Source organism: Acartia tonsa, chromosome 1 (genome assembly GCF_053477335.1).
Source record: "Acartia tonsa isolate MP-2025a chromosome 1, ASM5347733v1, whole genome shotgun sequence".
Classification (NCBI taxonomy): Eukaryota; Metazoa; Arthropoda; class Copepoda; order Calanoida; family Acartiidae; genus Acartia; species Acartia tonsa.
Window position 1 is genome coordinate 5,741,874 of NC_137260.1, and position 20,523 is coordinate 5,762,396.

The following is a 20,523-nucleotide window of genomic DNA, read 5'->3' on the forward strand; positions in this document are numbered from 1 at the left end:
TTATTGTTTGAGTGAGACGTATTAATAATATGCATATGGATAGATTACAATTTCCCTACAATTTATACTGGTCGAAAATTATCCCTGTTTTATTTACCTTATGATTTTATATTTAAATTGGGACATGAGACATTATTGTTTGAGTGAGACGTATTAATAATATGCATACGGATAGATTACAATATTCCTTTAATTTATACTGGACAAAAATTATCCCTGTTTTACTAACTCTATGATTTTATATTTAGATTGGGACATGAGACATTATTGTTTGAGTGAGACGTATTAATAATATGCATATGGATAGATTACAATTTCCCTACAATTTATACTGGTCGAAAATTATCCCTGTTTTATTTACCTTATGATTTTATATTTAAATTGGGACATGAGACATTATTGTTTGAGTGAGACGTATTAATAATATGCATACGGATAGATTACAATATTCCTTTAATTTATACTGGACAAAAATTATCCCTGTTTTACTAACTCTATGATTTTATATTTAGATTGGGACATGAGACATTATTGTTTGAGTGAGACGTATTAATAATATGCATATGGATAGATTACAATTTCCCTACAATTTATACTGGTCGAAAATTATCCCTGTTTTATTTACCTTATGATTTTATATTTAAATTGGGACATGAGACATTATTGTTTGAGTGAGACGTATTAACCCTTAACGGTCGGGGGGGGGGGCGTTGAACGCCCCCCCCTCCGGTTTTTTCTATCTCATTTTATGTGTGTGAAAGATAAAGAGCCCAAACTGCTTGACTTTTTAAGTTTGGGTATGACACATAACTGAGAGTTGGAATTTTTTGAATATCTCCATCCTGGCGGGCACAGGATGCCAGCAAACCTGGCAGGGTCATCCAGGTAAAGTAAAATATTTTTTTTGACTTAAGCAAAGCATTTTATCTTACCAAAATACTAAAATATCCTCTAGTAGTACATCCTCATATTAAATACAGGTGTTCAAGTCAATTTCAGGTTCCAGGTATGATCCTGCAGGTCCTGATCCTCCAGGTCTCCAGAAATCTTTAAAAGGCTCCTGTGGCCACAATTTTTGACTTAGAGACTTCAAATTGTAAACTTAAGCTTTTCTTACATGTCTACATAATGTATTAAAATTTCATAAAGATCCGCCGCCGTTTTCCTGCCGACCGCCAACTGCGGTTGCTGGCAGCTGCCAAGTACAGCTGCGGCCGCTGAAATTTATGTTTTGATATTTCAAACATAAAATTTACATAAAAATAAACATTTTCTGCAAAAAAATGTTCTTCTAGCTTCAAAAATAAAAAAATTACAGCCGTTTGAAATTTTTAAGTAAAAAAGGACCTAAAAACAAAGGTTGTTAAATAAAAGGGTGAAGGAAGCGAAAATTGACCTTGACTTACTTAAGGTCGAAAATTCATCATAACACAGGGGACTTGCACAAAAAATTTTAGCCCTCTAGCTCTAATAGGAACTGAGATAATAGGGGGGGGCGTTGAACGCCCCCCCCCCCGACTGATTAAGGTGCGGCAAGGGGCCCGACTGTAAAGGGTTAATAATATGCATACGGATAGATTACAATATTCCTTTAATTTATACTGGACAAAAATTATCCCTGTTTTACTAACTCTATGATTTTATATTTAAATTGGGACATGAGACATTATTGTTTGAGTGAGACGTATTAATAATAAGCATATGGATAGATTACAATTTCCCTACAATTTATACTGGTCGAAAATTATCCCTGTTTTATTTACCTTATGATTTTATATTTAAATTGGGACATGAGACATTATTGTTTGAGTGAGACGTATTAATAATATGCATACGGATAGATTACAATATTCCTTTAATTTATACTGGACAAAAATTATCCCTGTTTTACTAACTCTATGATTTTATATTTAAATTGGGACATGAGACATTATTGTTTGAGTGAGACGTATTAATAATAAGCATATGGATAGATTACAATTTCCCTACAATTTATACTGGTCGAAAATTATCCCTGTTTTATTTACCTTATGATTTTATATTTAAATTGGGACATGAGACATTATTGTTTGAGTGAGACGTATTAATAATATGCATACGGATAGATTACAATATTCCTTTAATTTATACTGGACAAAAATTATCCCTGTTTTACTAACTCTATGATTTTAAATCTAAATTGGGACATGAGACAATATGGTTTGAGTGAGACGTATTAATAATATGCATAAGGATAGATTACAATATCCATACAATTTATACTGGACTAAATATATTCTTGTTTTACTAACTCTATGATTTTATATTTATATTGGGACATGAGACATTATTGTTTGAGTGAGACGTATTAATAATATGCATACGGATAGATCACAATTTCCCTACAATTTATACTGGACAAAATTATCCTTGTTTTATTTACCTTATGATTTTATATTTAAATTGGGACATGAGACATTATTGTTTGAGTGAGACGTATTAATAATATGCATACGGATATATTACAATATTCCTTTAATTTTTACTGGACAAAAATTATCCCTGTTTTACTAACTCTATGATTTTATATTTAGATTGGGACATGAGACATTATTGTTTGAGTGAGACGTATTAATAATATGCATATGGATAGATTACAATTTCCCTACAATTTATACTGGTCGAAAATTATCCCTGTTTTATTTACCTTATGATTTTATATTTAAATTGGGACATGAGACATTATTGTTTGAGTGAGACGTATTAATAATATGCATATGGATAGATTACAATTTCCCTACAATTTATACTGGTCGAAAATTATCCCTGTTTTATTTACCTTATGATTTTATATTTAAATTGGGACATGAGACATTATTGTTTGAGTGAGACGTATTAATAATATGCATACGGATAGATTACAATATTCCTTTAATTTGTACTGGACAAAAATTATCCCTGTTTTACTAACTCTATGATTTTATATTTAAATTGGGACATGAGACATTATTGTTTGAGTGAGACGTATTAATAATAAGCATATGGATAGATTACAATTTCCCTACAATTTATACTGGTCGAAAATTATCCCTGTTTTATTTACCTTATGATTTTATATTTAAATTGGGACATGAGACATTATTGTTTGAGTGAGACGTATTAATAATATGCATACGGATAGATTACAATATTCCTTTAATTTATACTGGACAAAAATTATCCCTGTTTTACTAACTCTATGATTTTAAATCTAAATTGGGACATGAGACAATATGGTTTGAGTGAGACGTATTAATAATATGCATAAGGATAGATTACAATATCCATACAATTTATACTGGACTAAATATATTCTTGTTTTACTAACTCTATGATTTTATATTTATATTGGGACATGAGACATTATTGTTTGAGTGAGACGTATTAATAATATGCATACGGATAGATTACAATTTCCCTACAATTTATACTGGACAAAATTATCCTTGTTTTATTTACCTTATGATTTTATATTTAAATTGGGACATGAGACATTATTGTTTGAGTGAGACGTATTAATAATATGCATACGGATAGATTACAATATTCCTTTAATTTATACTGGACAAAAATTATCCCTGTTTTACTAACTCTATGATTTTATATTTAGATTGGGACATGAGACATTATTGTTTGAGTGAGACGTATTAATAATATGCATATGGATAGATTACAATTTCCCTACAATTTATACTGGTCGAAAATTATCCCTGTTTTATTTACCTTATGATTTTATATTTAAATTGGGACATGAGACATTATTGTTTGAGTGAGACGTATTAATAATATGCATACGGATAGATTACAATATTCCTTTAATTTATACTGGACAAAAATTATCCCTGTTTTACTAACTCTATGATTTTATATTTAGATTGGGACATGAGACATTATTGTTTGAGTGAGACGTATTAATAATATGCATATGGATAGATTACAATTTCCCTACAATTTATACTGGTCGAAAATTATCCCTGTTTTATTTACCTTATGATTTTATATTTAAATTGGGACATGAGACATTATTGTTTGAGTGAGACGTATTAATAATATGCATACGGATAGATTACAATATTCCTTTAATTTATACTGGACAAAAATTATCCCTGTTTTACTAACTCTATGATTTTATATTTAAATTGGGACATGAGACATTATTGTTTGAGTGAGACGTATTAATAATAAGCATATGGATAGATTACAATTTCCCTACAATTTATACTGGACAAAATTATCCTTGTTTTATTTACCTTATGATTTTATATTTAAATTGGGACATGAGACATTATTGTTTGAGTGAGACGTATTAATAATATGCATACGGATAGATTACAATATTCCTTTAATTTATACTGGACAAAAATTATCCCTGTTTTACTAACTCTATGATTTTATATTTAGATTGGGACATGAGACATTATTGTTTGAGTGAGACGTATTAATAATATGCATATGGATAGATTACAATTTCCCTACAATTTATACTGGTCGAAAATTATCCCTGTTTTATTTACCTTATGATTTTATATTTAAATTGGGACATGAGACATTATTGTTTGAGTGAGACGTATTAATAATATGCATACGGATAGATTACAATATTCCTTTAATTTATACTGGACAAAAATTATCCCTGTTTTACTAACTCTATGATTTTATATTTAGATTGGGACATGAGACATTATTGTTTGAGTGAGACGTATTAATAATATGCATATGGATAGATTACAATTTCCCTACAATTTATACTGGTCGAAAATTATCCCTGTTTTATTTACCTTATGATTTTATATTTAAATTGGGACATGAGACATTATTGTTTGAGTGAGACGTATTAATAATATGCATACGGATAGATTACAATATTCCTTTAATTTATACTGGACAAAAATTATCCCTGTTTTACTAACTCTATGATTTTATATTTAAATTGGGACATGAGACATTATTGTTTGAGTGAGACGTATTAATAATAAGCATATGGATAGATTACAATTTCCCTACAATTTATACTGGTCGAAAATTATCCCTGTTTTATTTACCTTATGATTTTATATTTAAATTGGGACATGAGACATTATTGTTTGAGTGAGACGTATTAATAATATGCATACGGATAGATTACAATATTCCTTTAATTTATACTGGACAAAAATTATCCCTGTTTTACTAACTCTATGATTTTATATTTAAATTGGGACATGAGACATTATTGTTTGAGTGAGATGTATTAATAATAAGCATGTGGATAGATTACAATTTCCCTACAATTTATACTGGTCGAAAACTATCCCTGTTTTATTTACCTTATGATTTTATATTTAAATTGGGACATGAGACATTATTGTTTGAGTGAGACGTATTAATAATATGCATACGGATAGATTACAATATTCCTTTAATTTATACTGGACAAAAATTATCCCTGTTTTACTAACTCTATGATTTTAAATCTAAATTGGGACATGAGACAATATGGTTTGAGTGAGACGTATTAATAATATGCATAAGGATAGATTACAATATCCATACAATTTATACTGGACTAAATATATTCTTGTTTTAATAACTCTATGATTTTATATTTATATTGGGACATGAGACGTATTATTAATATGCACAAGGAAGGATAGATCACAATATCCATACAATTTAAATTGGACAAAAGAAATACCATAAAAGTTATTTTTCGCATCGTATTATAGACAAATTTCTGCGGATATTAAAATTACAACGAAACTGGTATTAATTTTGATATATTTATTTCTATATTCGTAGAAAATTTTTCATAATACGTTGCTATACATGATTTTTCAGAAACGATTCTAATACAGCAGATATTAATCAGTTTCGAAGCCATACTGAAAAGTATTTTATCACATGTATAGCATGTATAATATGAGTGTAATACATTGTTTGGTATAAGCAGGCATAAAAACAAAGGATTACATTCCATCACAGGCACTCTTAGGGAAAGCACCGGATGTTCTCCTTTTTAACTGCATTCCAGTTTATTGTTATTTTTAATTTATAGACTGCTGATGCAAAATTAATTACAAAATTGTCCTTATTTGAGGTAGTGCGAAATGGTTGGAGGGGGTTAGGGGTCCACTTGTTAGTTAGTGGGAAATCACACAATAGATACATTTAGGTTGAATATTAATTAAAGGAATTAACCAAAATTGAATATATTTCTAACCAGAACAGAAATATTTACCCAAATAGAAATTATTTGGTTCTTACACCAGATTACCATCCACTCTAATATATGAAACTTTTAGCTGGCTAAAACAACGACCCACTCCCTTTACCCCATCCCATACCTTCATACTGGATAAACGAACTGACCAATAAGTAATGTCCATGTTAGCAACCTAAACTAAATAGGCGACAATTTTTCCCCAGTCACGTATATTTTATATCCATTTTTACCTAGAAGAAAAAACTGAATTAAACATTTATAATCTACTTTAAAAAGACCATGAAAAAAGTCAAATTTATTTTTCAAGCGGATTCCTATTACAACAAAGTACAATAACGAAGCATATCTATAATCAAGTCCTAACATGTAAGTATGTCCTTATACAGTATCCTGTATTTAAACATTTATGCAACAAATTTATTTACAATTTTATTTAGACTTTAAATTTACATTTAAATTCTGTTTTTTTTCAGTTCTGACACAATTGTTAATGTTCGTTTGTCATACCGTTTCAGAGCTTTGCTTTTATAGAAGTTGTCATCCTCTTTATATAATAAAATGTATAAATGCAAATATAGAGGTAAGTTATAATGGATAGAGATAAAATATAAATAAATTGATTGATATTGTTGATATATCAAGATATAACAGAAAGGTAAGCCATCAATTCCACCAAACGTATCAAAACATTAAAATTGCAAATTATTACAAGAACACAAAATGCTAAAAACATTTAGCCATGCTTTAACAAATGAACACACTTTTATTTTTTGTTTGAGTGGGCAAATGGGAAAAATTATCGTCAACTTAGGTTGCAATTTAGAACTTGTTTATTGGTCAGTTCTTTCATCCAATAAGAGGAAAGAGGATGGGGTAAATGAGGTGGAAGGGGGGGGGGGCGTTATTTTAGCCCAAAGCGTGTTTCACTTCATTAGAGAACATGACAAACTGGTTTAAGTATTAATATATATTGTTTTCGAATATTGTTACACAAGGCGGATATGAGAACATGCGGAAGGAATTGCACACCAAGATGAAAACATATTATGTAAAACAAAAATAATGTATAAATATGTATCATTTACCCTAGAGTTTTTATGTGGCGAACCTTCGATCAAATGATCTGTGTCGGTTGGTCTGTTTTGTTCAACTAATATTAAAGTATACCAAAAATTACCTACTTTAAAAAAAGCTTACTTTAATATGCTTATTTTTTCAAAAAGATTTGCTTGAGCCTGTTATTTTTATAATATGATATATAAAAATTATACTAAACATTCTAACATATCATTTAAGAATGTAAAAAAGATTACCCATAACTGAAGAAGCCACTAACAGATATGCTAAACACATTTTATTATGATTGTTCATTCTTAATTTTTCACTAATTTTCACTTTTCTCACTACAGCAGCATTTTTAACATTTTTTGAAAGCTGAAAAGAAAATTTTCAATTTAAAAAAAAATCCTCCAAAATTATTATAAAAAATCTATTAATACGTGTTTTAAAAGATAGTTGAAAATATGACTTGTAAAAGGCCTTTGACTCGTACTCATATGATTTTATTTATGATAGACGTACGAAGCTACTCTACTGGTTATGCATGTTTGTTGGTCTTTTAGTCTTGTAAATACTCTTTTCTATATCTTTATGTTAAAACAAAAAAAATAATAGAATATTTTTATGTATGGCTCCGAAACCGATTAATATTCACTGGATTAGTACCAGTTATCAGCCATACTGGAAATCATGTATAACATCGTATAACAGACAATTTTTTACGAATATTCAATAAAAATCATAAAACTAATCATTTTTTTTTTTATTTAATTCCGCGGAAAGCTGTCTATGATAATATGCGATAAATAACTATATTGTTTAGTCCGTCAGATATTTATATAGAATTATTTACATGAATAAAAGTTTTGCTTTTGCTTTTATCGTACCAACATATAGAGTAGCATTGCTAAAACAGAAAGTAAAACTCTGCAATTATTCAATTTTATTTTTGCAGTTATTTTTACCCTTGCTGAATTGTAATACATTTATAGCATTCGTTATTTTTGCACTTTTTTAACTTGTCTAAATTAATGCTGTTGTACAAAACAGTTTACTTAGGTTTTTAAGGCAGGATTTAAGCTATTTTGACACTTGATTTTATTTACAAGTCTTACTATTGATTCCTACGATTTTAAAGTATTTTAAAAGTAAGTAAGCATGTGCGTTTTATTTTGGCGGGGGGAGGAGGTATGTAAGTTTTCTTGAGTCAATTTTCCTTTTGAGGGTGTTGGTACTATACCCTAAAATAATTATAAGGACCTAAGATGAGAAGCTACGCTGTAAATCAAAACTATATCGGTTAAGCGGTTGCTGAGATCCTTTGGTACGGACAGACACAGATCCTGTTACTTTTTTTATAATGATTTATTTTCATTCATCAATGTTGTCAATCCTAAAATGTATTTTGTGCTTGCTATGTATTATTGTAAAACAATAGAGGGGGAAGGGGTTGAATGACTGTATGTCTCAATTCCAAGGACCCTGTGCACACTTTCAGTTGGGTCTTTGAAAATCAACCAATAGCGTCGGGATTATGAACACAGCCAAGTAGCAGAAAAAAAATCGCTAACAGACGAAAAAGGTCCCTAAGAGGTGGATCCAGGTAGTTGTCTGTTTATATACATCTATTATTTATAAATTTATTGTATGAACATTGTAATATTAGGGCAGGTAAAATTTAGCTCTATTCAACCAAAATTGGCCAACACAAGAAAGTTTTGCAAATCTAGTTATCTTCACTAAAGCCGGAATTTTCAGATGTTAGGCAGCCGCTTATTTTATAATTGGCGGCTGCAAATTGCTAAAACTGCTTCTTTATTCTTACACACGCGGCTTACAGAACTTTCGAACTTTCGAAGAACTGGCTAAATAAATGAAGCTTAAAACCATCCCATGACCTATGTGAAGCTTCCCTAATCAATCCGATAAATAGTTATAGAAAATTATTGAGCTTTTAAAAAAAACCTTACTACTTTATGAAATAGAATTTGAATAATAAAAAAATAACAACGAAATTTTGACTTGTAGACAGCTATGACTGCTTGCTGATGGTATGATAATTGCAACTGCTACAAAACGGCGGCAGCGGCTAGCAAGCTCAGTCAGTTTTAGATGCTTGGAATTTAGGTGAACTTTGTGGGCTAATATTAACATTGTAAGTCATACCATACTAAAGCAAACTGTATTCAAATTCTTGCAGTGTAAAAATGGACATTTCACTATAAAAAAAACCTCATTTTCTTCCTACTCTAAATTCAAGACAAAGTTGTTATAATTCACTAAAATGGAAGTTAAAACCTGAAAAATAAGCTTTAAAAGAATGAATTTTTGTAATAGAAGCCTTTTCAAGTTCTTTTGACAAGAAAATGCAAATATTGTATATATTTAACAGAATATAGCTTATTCTTATATAACGATACTCTTCATAAACAATAATATTTTGATACTGACAGAGTAAAAAAAGTTTAAAAGATGTATTAAAATAACATTTATATTCAAAATTGGTTTAGAATTCCCAATATGTCATAGAGACCTCAGAAATAATATGAGTTTATTCCAAGATACATTTTTTTGTATCAAATACTGAAAATCTAATTTGGAATGGATACAATTCTACTTGTTTTTAAAGTATAGACAATTTCAATGATTACTGCGGATCTGTCTTTGTTAAATAAAGTGTCGACTGTCTCAAAACTAAACTTAAAATTTTGGACAATACCAAGATAATGGAAATAAGTTATATGTGGATATATTGACAGGGGAAAATTTGTCGTCAATTTAGCTTCCTAATAAAGAACTGATTTATTGGATAGTTCGTTCATCCAGTAGGAGAGGAGGGGATGGGGTAAAGGGGGTTGATTGGCAGCTTCTACCAATAGAGAAATCAATTCGGAAATAAATCACGAAACCTATACGTGTTTTTCAGCTGTCGTTGGGGGGCAACACATCGTAAAATTTACGACCTCTCCATTTGCCCCCCAAATATTATTTTATATTTATTTTCCTTGTTGGTTATACCTTATACCTGGTTGATTGGGAATATCGTTGTATTAGCCAGCTGCAATCATCACTTTATCAGAGTACATGAAAATGTAACCAAATTTGTAAGAGTATCTATCTGTATCTATCAATCTATCTGAATGTCTGTCTATTTGTATAATGTGTTGACTATCTCAAAACTAAAAGAATGTATATAGTATCTATATATCTATTTATCTATTTTTCTGTCTATTTAACAATATATATCTGAATGTCCGTCTATATTTAGAATGTGTTGACTATCTCAGAACAAAACTTAAGATTTTGGACAATACTAAGAGTGTGTGTGTGTATCTACCTTTCTATCTGTCGGTCTGTCCATCTGTAGAATGTGTTGACTATCTCCTAACTCACCCCCCCCCCCAAAAAAAAAAAAAATGTTGTTTAGCCTAAAGAGACAGTTAGGGATGGAACATTGGTATGTTTATTATACATTAGTCTCCAAAGTTTTATAATTACGTTTTACTGTTCGTTGGCTTATCTATTGTATGGACTTTTATTCAATTTTGATTGGTTGGTTTACTAAGTTGAGTGCCCAAATGTCCAACCACTGAATGTTATCAACGGAAGGGGTAATTTGGTGTATTATAAATGGGATTGTAGATCATTTTATAGGCTATGTCTTATCCCTTTAGATTCCTGGAAAATATATACATATTGTAAAGTCACTTGTGAGTCAACAAATATTTATGTTTACAAAAATAATAAAAATTTAGTTTGTGAAAAGTTTAGTCCGAATAAATCCTACTTTAACCTAATCATGGACACACAAAGCACGAAGAATTCTGCAAAATATGAAGAAACAAGAATGACAACATCCATAAAAGCGAAGCTCTGAAATGATATGACAGACGAACATTAACTTTTGTTGAGTGTTAGAACTGAATATACAAAATATGAAAATTTATACTTAAATTTGTAAACTTCTTAAATACAGAATTCTGTTTAAAGACATACTGGCATTTTTAATACTTGATTATAGAGATGCTTCGCTCATAATATTGTACCTTATTGTACTAGGAATCAGTAATCTAAAAATCAGATCAATCGGATGATTTTATCACATGAAAAAATTTTATTAAAAAAGTGAAAAAATCAATATGTTTAAAATGGACGTACGGACATTCTGGTAACCATTATAGAGTTGCTACACTTTCTAAATCGTACCTAACTACTACAGGAACCATCAGGCAAAGTTTGAAATCGATAGGATAATTCCTAAATTAACGAAAAAAGCTATCCGTTACGGACGGACGTACGGACGGACGGTCCGACCCTAATTATAGAAAAGCTTCGCTTTTAACCCTTACAGATCGGGCCCCAATTCCCACCTTAATAGATCGGGGGGGGGGGGGGCTCTTTGAGCCCCCCCCTCTATCTCGGCTCATGGTACAGATAAAGACGTAAAATTTTTTTCTGGTGGTTCATGTGTATTTTTAGAGAAAATTACTTTTTCTAGTCATAGCAGTCAGACCGCTCCTTAGCCGCTTTTTAGCGGCCAGCCGCTAAATTTTAAAACAGCTTAGAGCGGCCAATTTTGCAGCTAAGATGACCAAATTTTAGGACAAACTTTTATTTTTCATAACAAATAAATTACTTTTTCTGATCATCGCCGAAAAACGGCAAATAACGGAAACCGCCATTTTCGGCGGTTATGGCGGTAAAACGGCGGTTGGCGGCGCCAATTAATATTTTTATCTGTTTATTATTGCTCAAGGATTTACCAAAAAAAATTATAGGTCTCTAGCTGTAATAGAAGCCACGATATTCATGATATATGTCTGTAGTAAAAGCCGGACAAAAATCGGTCATAAAGTCGGTCAGGGAGCGGTCAAACGGTCATAACACCACTTTTCTCAGATGGTCATTGATATCTAAGTATTCACCAAAAAATGTTAGGTTTCTACCTTATACACAAAAGTCATAATGTAGAAATTTCGATTTATTTAGAATTTTTTCAAATTTTTTTTGCTACCCAACCGACTTTGACCGGACACCACGACCGACACAGACCAGATATCTTAATAAAATCAACTCTTGCCGACGTATAATTACTAAACTTAAAAAGTCATGAAGTTACAGCTCTCCATCTTACCTACAAAAAAAATGAGATTGAAAAAAACTAGAGGGGGGGGGCTCTTTGAGCCCCCCCCGATCTGTAAGGGTTAAAGAAAAAAACAAGGATAACAACATTTATAAAAGCGGAGCAGAATAAATGGACAAATCAAGTGAGTTATATGAAGATACTCAAAATTCATTGATTTCTTCATGTAAATTGAAGACATTTAACTGAAATAGCAGCTGCATATATCTAATTTTCATTTTAAAATAAGATTATTCATTATAAAACAGATTATGACGTCATACGATAGAATAGCCAATGAGAGGCCAGTATACATTGTAATTGACCAATAATAAAATTTATGCTGGCTTCTCATTGGTTATTCTATCATATGGTGTCATAATCTGTTGAGGGACTTTAATCATCTTCATTTTAAAAATTTAGTTTTCTTATAGCATTACAGACAGACTACGGATGGATAGACTTTCAGACTGAACAGACGAACAGACAGATGGACAGAGGTACGATGGAATGACAGAAAGACAGACAGACAGACAGACAGACGGACAGATGGAAGACAACGGGAGTTTTGTTAGCCAAAAAGAAAAATACTTTTAATGTGAAAGTTTTGTGCTTCAAGTTTAGCAAGTTGTTGAGATCTGCTTCATACACAAAGTTGGATAGATAGATAGATACGTCGTCTGTGGTTTGCAGAAAAATAAAACAATCCTAATATACAAGTAATAGGTTGTCTTTTTGTCTGTGGGGGTTTGTCTGTAGTTTAATATCTCACTAACCGATGTACTGGTATGATTACATTATACAATAAAGTATTTCATAGTTCCTGGAAGGCAGGGTTCGGAAGCCGCACTATCAGCCGCGCGGCTGCGGCTGCGGCTGAATCCTAATTTGCGGCTGCGGCTGCGGCTGCGGCTGCGGCTGCGGCTGCGGCTGCGGCTGCGGCTGCTTAAAGTTATGGAAGTGGCTGAGGCTGAGAGTGGCTGAGGCTTAGTGCGGCTGAGAGTGGCTGCGGCTGAATGCGGCTGAGGCTTAATAAGAATTGGGGTGGCTGAGGCTTACAGTGGCTGAATTGGAATTTTGTGGCTGAGGCTTCGAGCGGCTGAGGCTTACAGTGGCTGAGGGTGGCTGAGGCTTACAGTGGCTGAAGGATTTGTGGCTGAGGCTGCGGCTTACTGAAAGCCGCGCGGCTCATAGCGGCTGCGGCTTACAGTGGCTGATTGGAAAATTAAGCCGCGCGGCTGAGTGAGGCTGAGGCTGAGAGTGGCTGATAACATAATTAAGCCTCGCGGCTGATTCTGAGGCTGCGGCTTACTGAAAGCCGTGCGGCTGAGGCTGTGGCTGAATTAAATTCAGCCGCGCAGCTGAATGCGGCTGCGGCTGAATACAATATTAAGCCTTGCGGCTGATCTTATGGCTGATTATAAAATAAGCTTTGCAGCTGAGGCTTCGGCTAAATTGGATTTTTTAATTGCATTCTAGGACATATTTTGGAGAGTTGAGGGTGGTTAGGGGTTGTGAGAATAAGAGTGGAGGGAAGAGGGGGGAGGACAGCAGGATTTTTTCAAATGTTTGATTCAGAATTAGTACCCAAATTTTATACTGGTACCCAAAGTTTTATACTGGTACCCAAAGTTTAGTCTGGTACCCAAAGTTTATTCTGGTACCCAAAGTTTTATTCTAGTACCCAAAGTTTTATACTGGTACCCAAAATTATATACTAGTACTCAAATTTTATTCTGATACCCAACGTTTTATTCTAGTACCCAAAGTTTTTTACTGGTACTCAAAGTTTTATACTGGTACCCAAAGTTTTAGTCTGGTACCCAAAGTTTTATAATGGTACCCAAAGTTTTAGACTAGAACCCAAAGTTTTATACTGGTACCTAAATTTTACTGGTAACCAAAGTTTTATACTGGTACACAAAGTTTTATACTGGTACCCAAAGTTTTATACTGGTACCCAAAATTTTATACTGGTACCCAAAGTTTTATTCTGGTACCCAAAGTTTTATACTGGTACCCAAAGTTTTATACTGGTACCCAAAATTTTATACTGGTACCCAAAGTTTTATACTGGTACCCAAAGTTTTATACTAGTACCCAAAATCATATACTAGAATTCAATTTTTATTCTGGTATCCAAAGTTTTATTCTAGTACCCAAAGTTTTATACTAGTACTCAAAGTTTTATACTGGTACCCAAAGTTTTTATACAGGTACCCAAAGTTTTAGACTAGTACTCAAATTTTATTCTGGTACCCAAAGTTTTATACTTGTACCAAAAGTTTTATACTAGAACCCAAAGTTTTATACTGGTACCCAAAGTTTTATACTGGTACCCAAAGTTTTATACTGGTACCCAAAGTTTTAAACTGGTACCCAAAGTTTTATACTGGTACTAAAAATTTATACTGGTACCCAAAGTTTTTTACTGGTACCCAAAGTTTTATACTAGAACCCAAAGTTTTATACTGGTACCCAAAGTTTTATACTGGTACCCAAAGTTTTAAACTGGTACCAAAAGTTTTATACTGGTACTAAAAATTTATACTGGTACCCAAAGTTTTTTACTGGTACCCAAAGTTTTATACAGGTACCCAAATTTTATACTGGTACCCAAAGTTTTATACTGGTACCCAAAGTTTTATACAGTTATCCAAATTTTTTACTGGTACCCAAATTTTATACTGGTACCTAAAGTTTAAACTGGTACCCAAAGTTTTATACTGGTACCCAAAGTTTTATACTGGTACCCAAAATTTTATACTAATACCTAAAATTTTGTTTTAATATTGGTACCCAAAGTTTTATACTGGTACCTTAAGTTTTATACGAGTACCCAAAGTTTTATACTGGTACCCAAATTTTATATTGGTACCCAAAGTTTTATACTGGTACCCAAAGTTTTATACTGGTACCCAAAGTTTTATACTAATAGACAAAAATTTATTCTGATACCCAAAGTTTTATACAAGTTTTTTAGCAGTAGGAATTTATTTCAACATCTTTAGTTATGATGCAGTACAAAGCCTATCAACTCCCAGACGACGAGCCGATGCGCTACATGTTAAGCCACGGTCGAGGGTTTCTATGACATTAACTCAAGGTCCAACAACCCTGGATAACTAAGGGGAATTATAACTTTCCTTTGCGCCTGTTCATGTTGCACATCTAGCACCTAGGAACCATTTAATGTCTTCAGTTATAACGCAGTGTCTGCGCGAGATTCGAACCTATTACATCCCTGATGACAAGCAGATGCGCTACTTGTTGAACCTTGGGGAACCAATTCTTTCCTTTTCTGTATTAGTTTAAGTGACATCTATCCAGCAACCAACTTTTTTTTATTGAACTACCTGCCTGAAAGTTTTATGGTAATGAGTTACGCCTGTTTATGAGCCAAGGAAATCCTCCTACTCCAACTTTACATGTTGCACACCTGCCATAGCAGCAGTAGGAACCATTTAATGTCTTCAGTTATAACGCAGTGTCTGGCCGAGATTCGAACCTATTACCTCCCTGATGACAAGCAAATGCGCTTCTTGTTGAACCTTGGATAATTAAGGGGAACCAATTCTTTCCAATTTAAGTGACATCTATCCAGCAACCAACTACCTGCCAGAAAGTCCTATGGTAATGAGTTACGCCTGTTTACGAGCCAAGGAAATCCTCATACTCTAACTTTACATGTTGCATACCTGGCATAGCTGCAGTAGGAACCATTTAACGTCTTCAGTTTTCACGCAGTGTCTGGCCAAGATTCGAACCTATTACCTCCATGATGACAAGCAGATGCGCTACATGTTGAGCCATGGTACGCAGGTTAAATTTGTCTTAAAAATAATCGTCTTTAAAATGCTTATCATATGTACACTTGCAATAAATGTATTACTAACTTACCTCTTTTTATTACAATTATTCATGGGTATAATTTTTATGACAAACTTTTTATGTCATATAATCTTAATGACAAATGTAATTATGAAGTTATTACAAAAAATACTAAACAATAGGTACTGGAAAAAGAAGAACTGAATTAAAATAATTTTTTGGGGGGTAGGGTGATTTTTATTGGGTGGGGAGGGCCAGGGCGAGTAAATCCCATTTTTAATTTTGGGGTGATGTTTAATTTTTTTTCTAAGGCAATTTTTTTCTGGTAGTGTGATGGTACCCTCCCCCAAAATAGTTGTAAACCTTCCCAGTACCTATAAGAAACTACCCTGAATAGGAGCACCATATCGGTTTAGTAGTTAGCGAGATCCTGTAGTACAAACATATAGACATACAAACAAACAGACATCATAATACTTAATGATCTAAAAATAAGACAAATTTTCATTTTGAAATATTGGAGCTCTGATAGCTTTTTGGTACAGTAACAGCTTTGAACCATCTATCATCCGGGTTCGAATCCCAGAAGAAAAAAAAATTTGGGGGGATGAAGGGTGACTTTTATTATTTTTTTATGGGAAAATAGGGGGGAGTTTGGTTGAGCACCCACCAGTTTTAATTTTAGTTTTTTAAAAAAATTCAAAAACTTGGAAAAGGCAATTTAAAAAGTTTTCATTAGTTCAGTAGTTATCGAATTCTTAATCTACAGACAAAATAACTCTCCATACTTTATACAAGGTTTTAGAAATAATCATATGTAATTCTTGGTGGAATTGAACAGAAAACCTTTCTTACACATTATGGTGCACTAACCCTTAGAACATAGGTGTAAAGCAATTTTATATTAAAAGAAGTTGTATCAACTTTTTTGCTTTTTATTTAAGATAGCTAGCCGGTCCTTTCAGTAAGTAGTAGATGTAAAATTTTTCATAGAATTCAGATATGCAATCGTTTTTTTTTGTAGACCTCTTATTTTTTAAGTAATTTAAGTTTTTTAAAAAAATAATTAAGTCGGTTTTAAGGTACTAAAACGCAACAAAATAAAAGAAGAAAATGGCCAGTATGAACAAAAATAGTAAGATCTTTAATTTGACACCTTACTTTTAAAATTCTGTTGAGTAATTATTGAAAAAATCAATTCTTTTAACCTCGGTTTAATAAAAACTTTAGACCTAAATATTTTCTCAAACAGACATAAAAAACATGGGTTCATATATACCTTTAGAATCAGAAAAATATTACGAATCTATTCTAAGCAAAATTGAAAAAGTTTTATAAAACTATAATAAAAAAAATAAGTTTATTTTAAGAATCATAATTTTCGGCTTTAAAGGGTTAGCTTGAACCAAACCTGAACAAAACCTAAACAAAAGACAATGCAATGTAGCAGATATTTTTTAAACACAAGAAACAATAATGTATTTTTAACTGCATTGTTTTGAAGTTTATAAACAGACTGATGCATATTTGTTCATAATTTTTCATTCTTTACATGTTCTTTAATATCACTATATTTATTGTAGTATCTGTTGTATATATTATAAGAACGTTCTCCTTTTTTTCTGGCAATTCTATAGGTTAATTTTATAGATTAAGCTTCCCGATTCGTCAATTTTTGCGATTTGTGATTGGCTAGTTTAGTAGTTACAATTCTTAAAATAACTTTTTTATTTTTTCTATTTTTTATTACAATTTTTTTAAACTTTTTCAATTTTGCTTACAATGGATTCATATTATTTTTCTCATTCTAATGGTATATATGAACCCATATTTTTTATGTCTGTATGAGAAAATATTTATGTTTAATGTTTTGATTAAACCGAGGTTAAAAGAATTGATTTTTTCAACAATTACTCAACAGAATTTTAAAAGTAAGGTTTCAAATTAAAGATCTTACTATTTTTGTTTATACTGGCTATTTTCTTCTTTTATTTTGTTGCGTTTTAGTACCTTAAAACCGACTTAATTATTTTTTTTTAAAACTTAAATTACTTAAAAAATAAGAGGTCTACAAAAAAAACCGATTGCATATCTGAATTCTATGAAAAATTTTACATCTACTACTTACTGAAAGGACCGGCTAGCTATCTTAAATAAAAAGCAAAAAAGTTGATACAACTTCTTTAGTTAATAATATTACAAATAAAGTAAGTTTACCTAGAACAAATCTCCTCTAATCTTTTTTTACACATTATATCCACCCTCCTTTTAAATTTTTTTTTCAACTTGAGAGGAAAATAACTAAATATAAATGAGAGATAACAAAAATTATTGTCCATTGTCCCAATGTCCATAGCAGAATAAAAACTTTAATCACTTTCAATTCTTGGTGGAATTGAACCAAGAACCTTTCCAACACACGACTGCCACACTAACCCCTAGACCAAAGGTGACAGAAATTTTGAAGAAAAATTTAGGTCTAAATATCACAATTTAATAAATTATTGGGTGCTAAATTTCATAGGTATAACTCTTATGTACATACTTTTAAAACCTGTTTTAATATGTAATGAGTTAATGGTTAAAGGATACTAGTGGCTGCGCCCCTAAAACCTCTAGGAATACTTAAGGGAAGCAAAAATAATTTATTTTGAGGGTCATCTTTTTTTGGGAGGGAAAAGATACATTTCCCAAAAAAAATTATAAACTTTCCCTGGATCAATAAGAAGCTTCACATTACCACTTTATATAATAGAATATGTGGATATATTAAAAAAAAGAAAATTTGTTAATAAAATTATAGACCTCATTTATTGGCCAGTTCATTTATATATCCCATAAGAGGGGAGAGATGGATTAAAGGGGGTGTATGGGGGTTATTGTTATTTTAGCCAGCTGAGATTATTTCTTTATCAGAGTACATGAAAATATGGACAACATCAAAGTAATAATATATCGATTCATGTATTGCTTATAAATTCAGAAATTGTATAACATAATGATAAAGATAAAGAAACATTTTTTTTATAATAATTGCAGTTTCGAAAATAAAATCAATTTTAGTAAGCATCTTTGTAAAATAAACAAAATCCGATGATATATGATAATCATTTAACTATTTCAATCTATCGAGTACATAAAGATTATGTAGATTTTTTTGCATATTATACAGGACAATTTATTGCATTTTACAGACCTTTTTTTAACCAAATTTAAAAAGTAAAATACATCGCTGTTTAAATTTTTTTTGTTAGAGAACATATTAGGATAATTTGTGTTCAAAATAAACACACACACACACCCTCCCCCCTCCCCAAATCTTAATTTAATTATTTTCATTAATTTAAAAATACTATGAAAAATGAAATATGTATAAATCTTTATTTTTGCATAACTTTTTCAGTGTCTCTCATCAACCACAAAGTATTAAATACATTTAAAATTGAAGAAATATCTAAGTAGGAGAAGCTTAATTATATAGAACAAGTATTGCGTACCTAAACGGAAAAATAATAGAGAAGCTACTATATAACTTGAGTATCACAAAAATTGATTGCCCCCTGTGAGGTTTGAACTCACGGTCCCTAGTTTACAAGACAAGTGCTCTACCATTGAGCTAAATAGGCCACTTGTACAAGAAAAAAAATTTAAGATAATACAAATTCATAGTGAATATTAAGTAAATTCTGAAAAATTTGTATTTTTTAAAAACAATAAAATTAGGCAAACGTCAGTAGGGCAGTTACCCTATAAATAGTATTCAATAATATTCATAAGTATCAACGTTCAAAAACGTATTGCTCCTGGTGAAATTCGAACTTATAACCCCGGCATAACAGTGTAGAAGAACCGTGCGCTAACTGATTCGGCCACTGGAGCTCTTACATTACAGGTTCAAACTTTTTGTAGTTGTTCGAGATGGTAGTTTCTATGTTGTAATTTAAAAAAAAACTTAAGATAAAATTTTTATAAAAGAATATAAAAAAATTTAAAAGTATAACATTTAAAAAAATTATTTTTGGGCGATGGAAATGTCTGACCCCCACCCCAAAATTAGCTCAAAACCATCCAATGTCAATATATATATAACTAGCGGCTTCGCCCCTAGAGGCCTCTAGGGGGCACTTGAGGAAGAGAGAGAGTCAAATTTAATAACCCAATTTCTTATTTTAAATTTTTAAAGAAAAGTAAAAAAAAATTTTTTTTTTGGGGGGGGGGAAATTTTTTTTTTTTAGGGGGGGGGGGGAGGCCTCCCCCCTCATTTTTAATTTTAGTTTAAAAAATTTAAAAA

The 20,523-nt window shown here is 31.5% G+C and overlaps 1 protein-coding gene and 1 non-coding gene across 2 annotated transcripts in view; both read right to left on the reverse strand.

Moving 5' to 3' along the window:
- Positions 1 to 7,650, reverse strand: part of LOC145321940 (lactadherin-like) — a 59,934-nt gene extending 52,284 nt beyond the window's left edge. Inside the window, exon 1 of the mRNA XM_080163653.1 lies at positions 7,534 to 7,650. Within this exon, the coding sequence (XP_080019779.1) occupies positions 7,534 to 7,591 (58 nt within the window). The 5' untranslated portion in view covers positions 7,592 to 7,650. The remainder of the gene's footprint in view (positions 1 to 7,533) is intronic.
- Positions 7,651 to 19,786: 12,136 nt separating this feature from the next.
- TRNAT-UGU (transfer RNA threonine (anticodon UGU)) lies at positions 19,787 to 19,858 on the reverse strand. The gene has a single exon. It is a non-coding gene; the product is annotated as a tRNA-Thr (tRNA).
- Between the last annotated feature and the right edge of the window lie 665 nt (positions 19,859 to 20,523).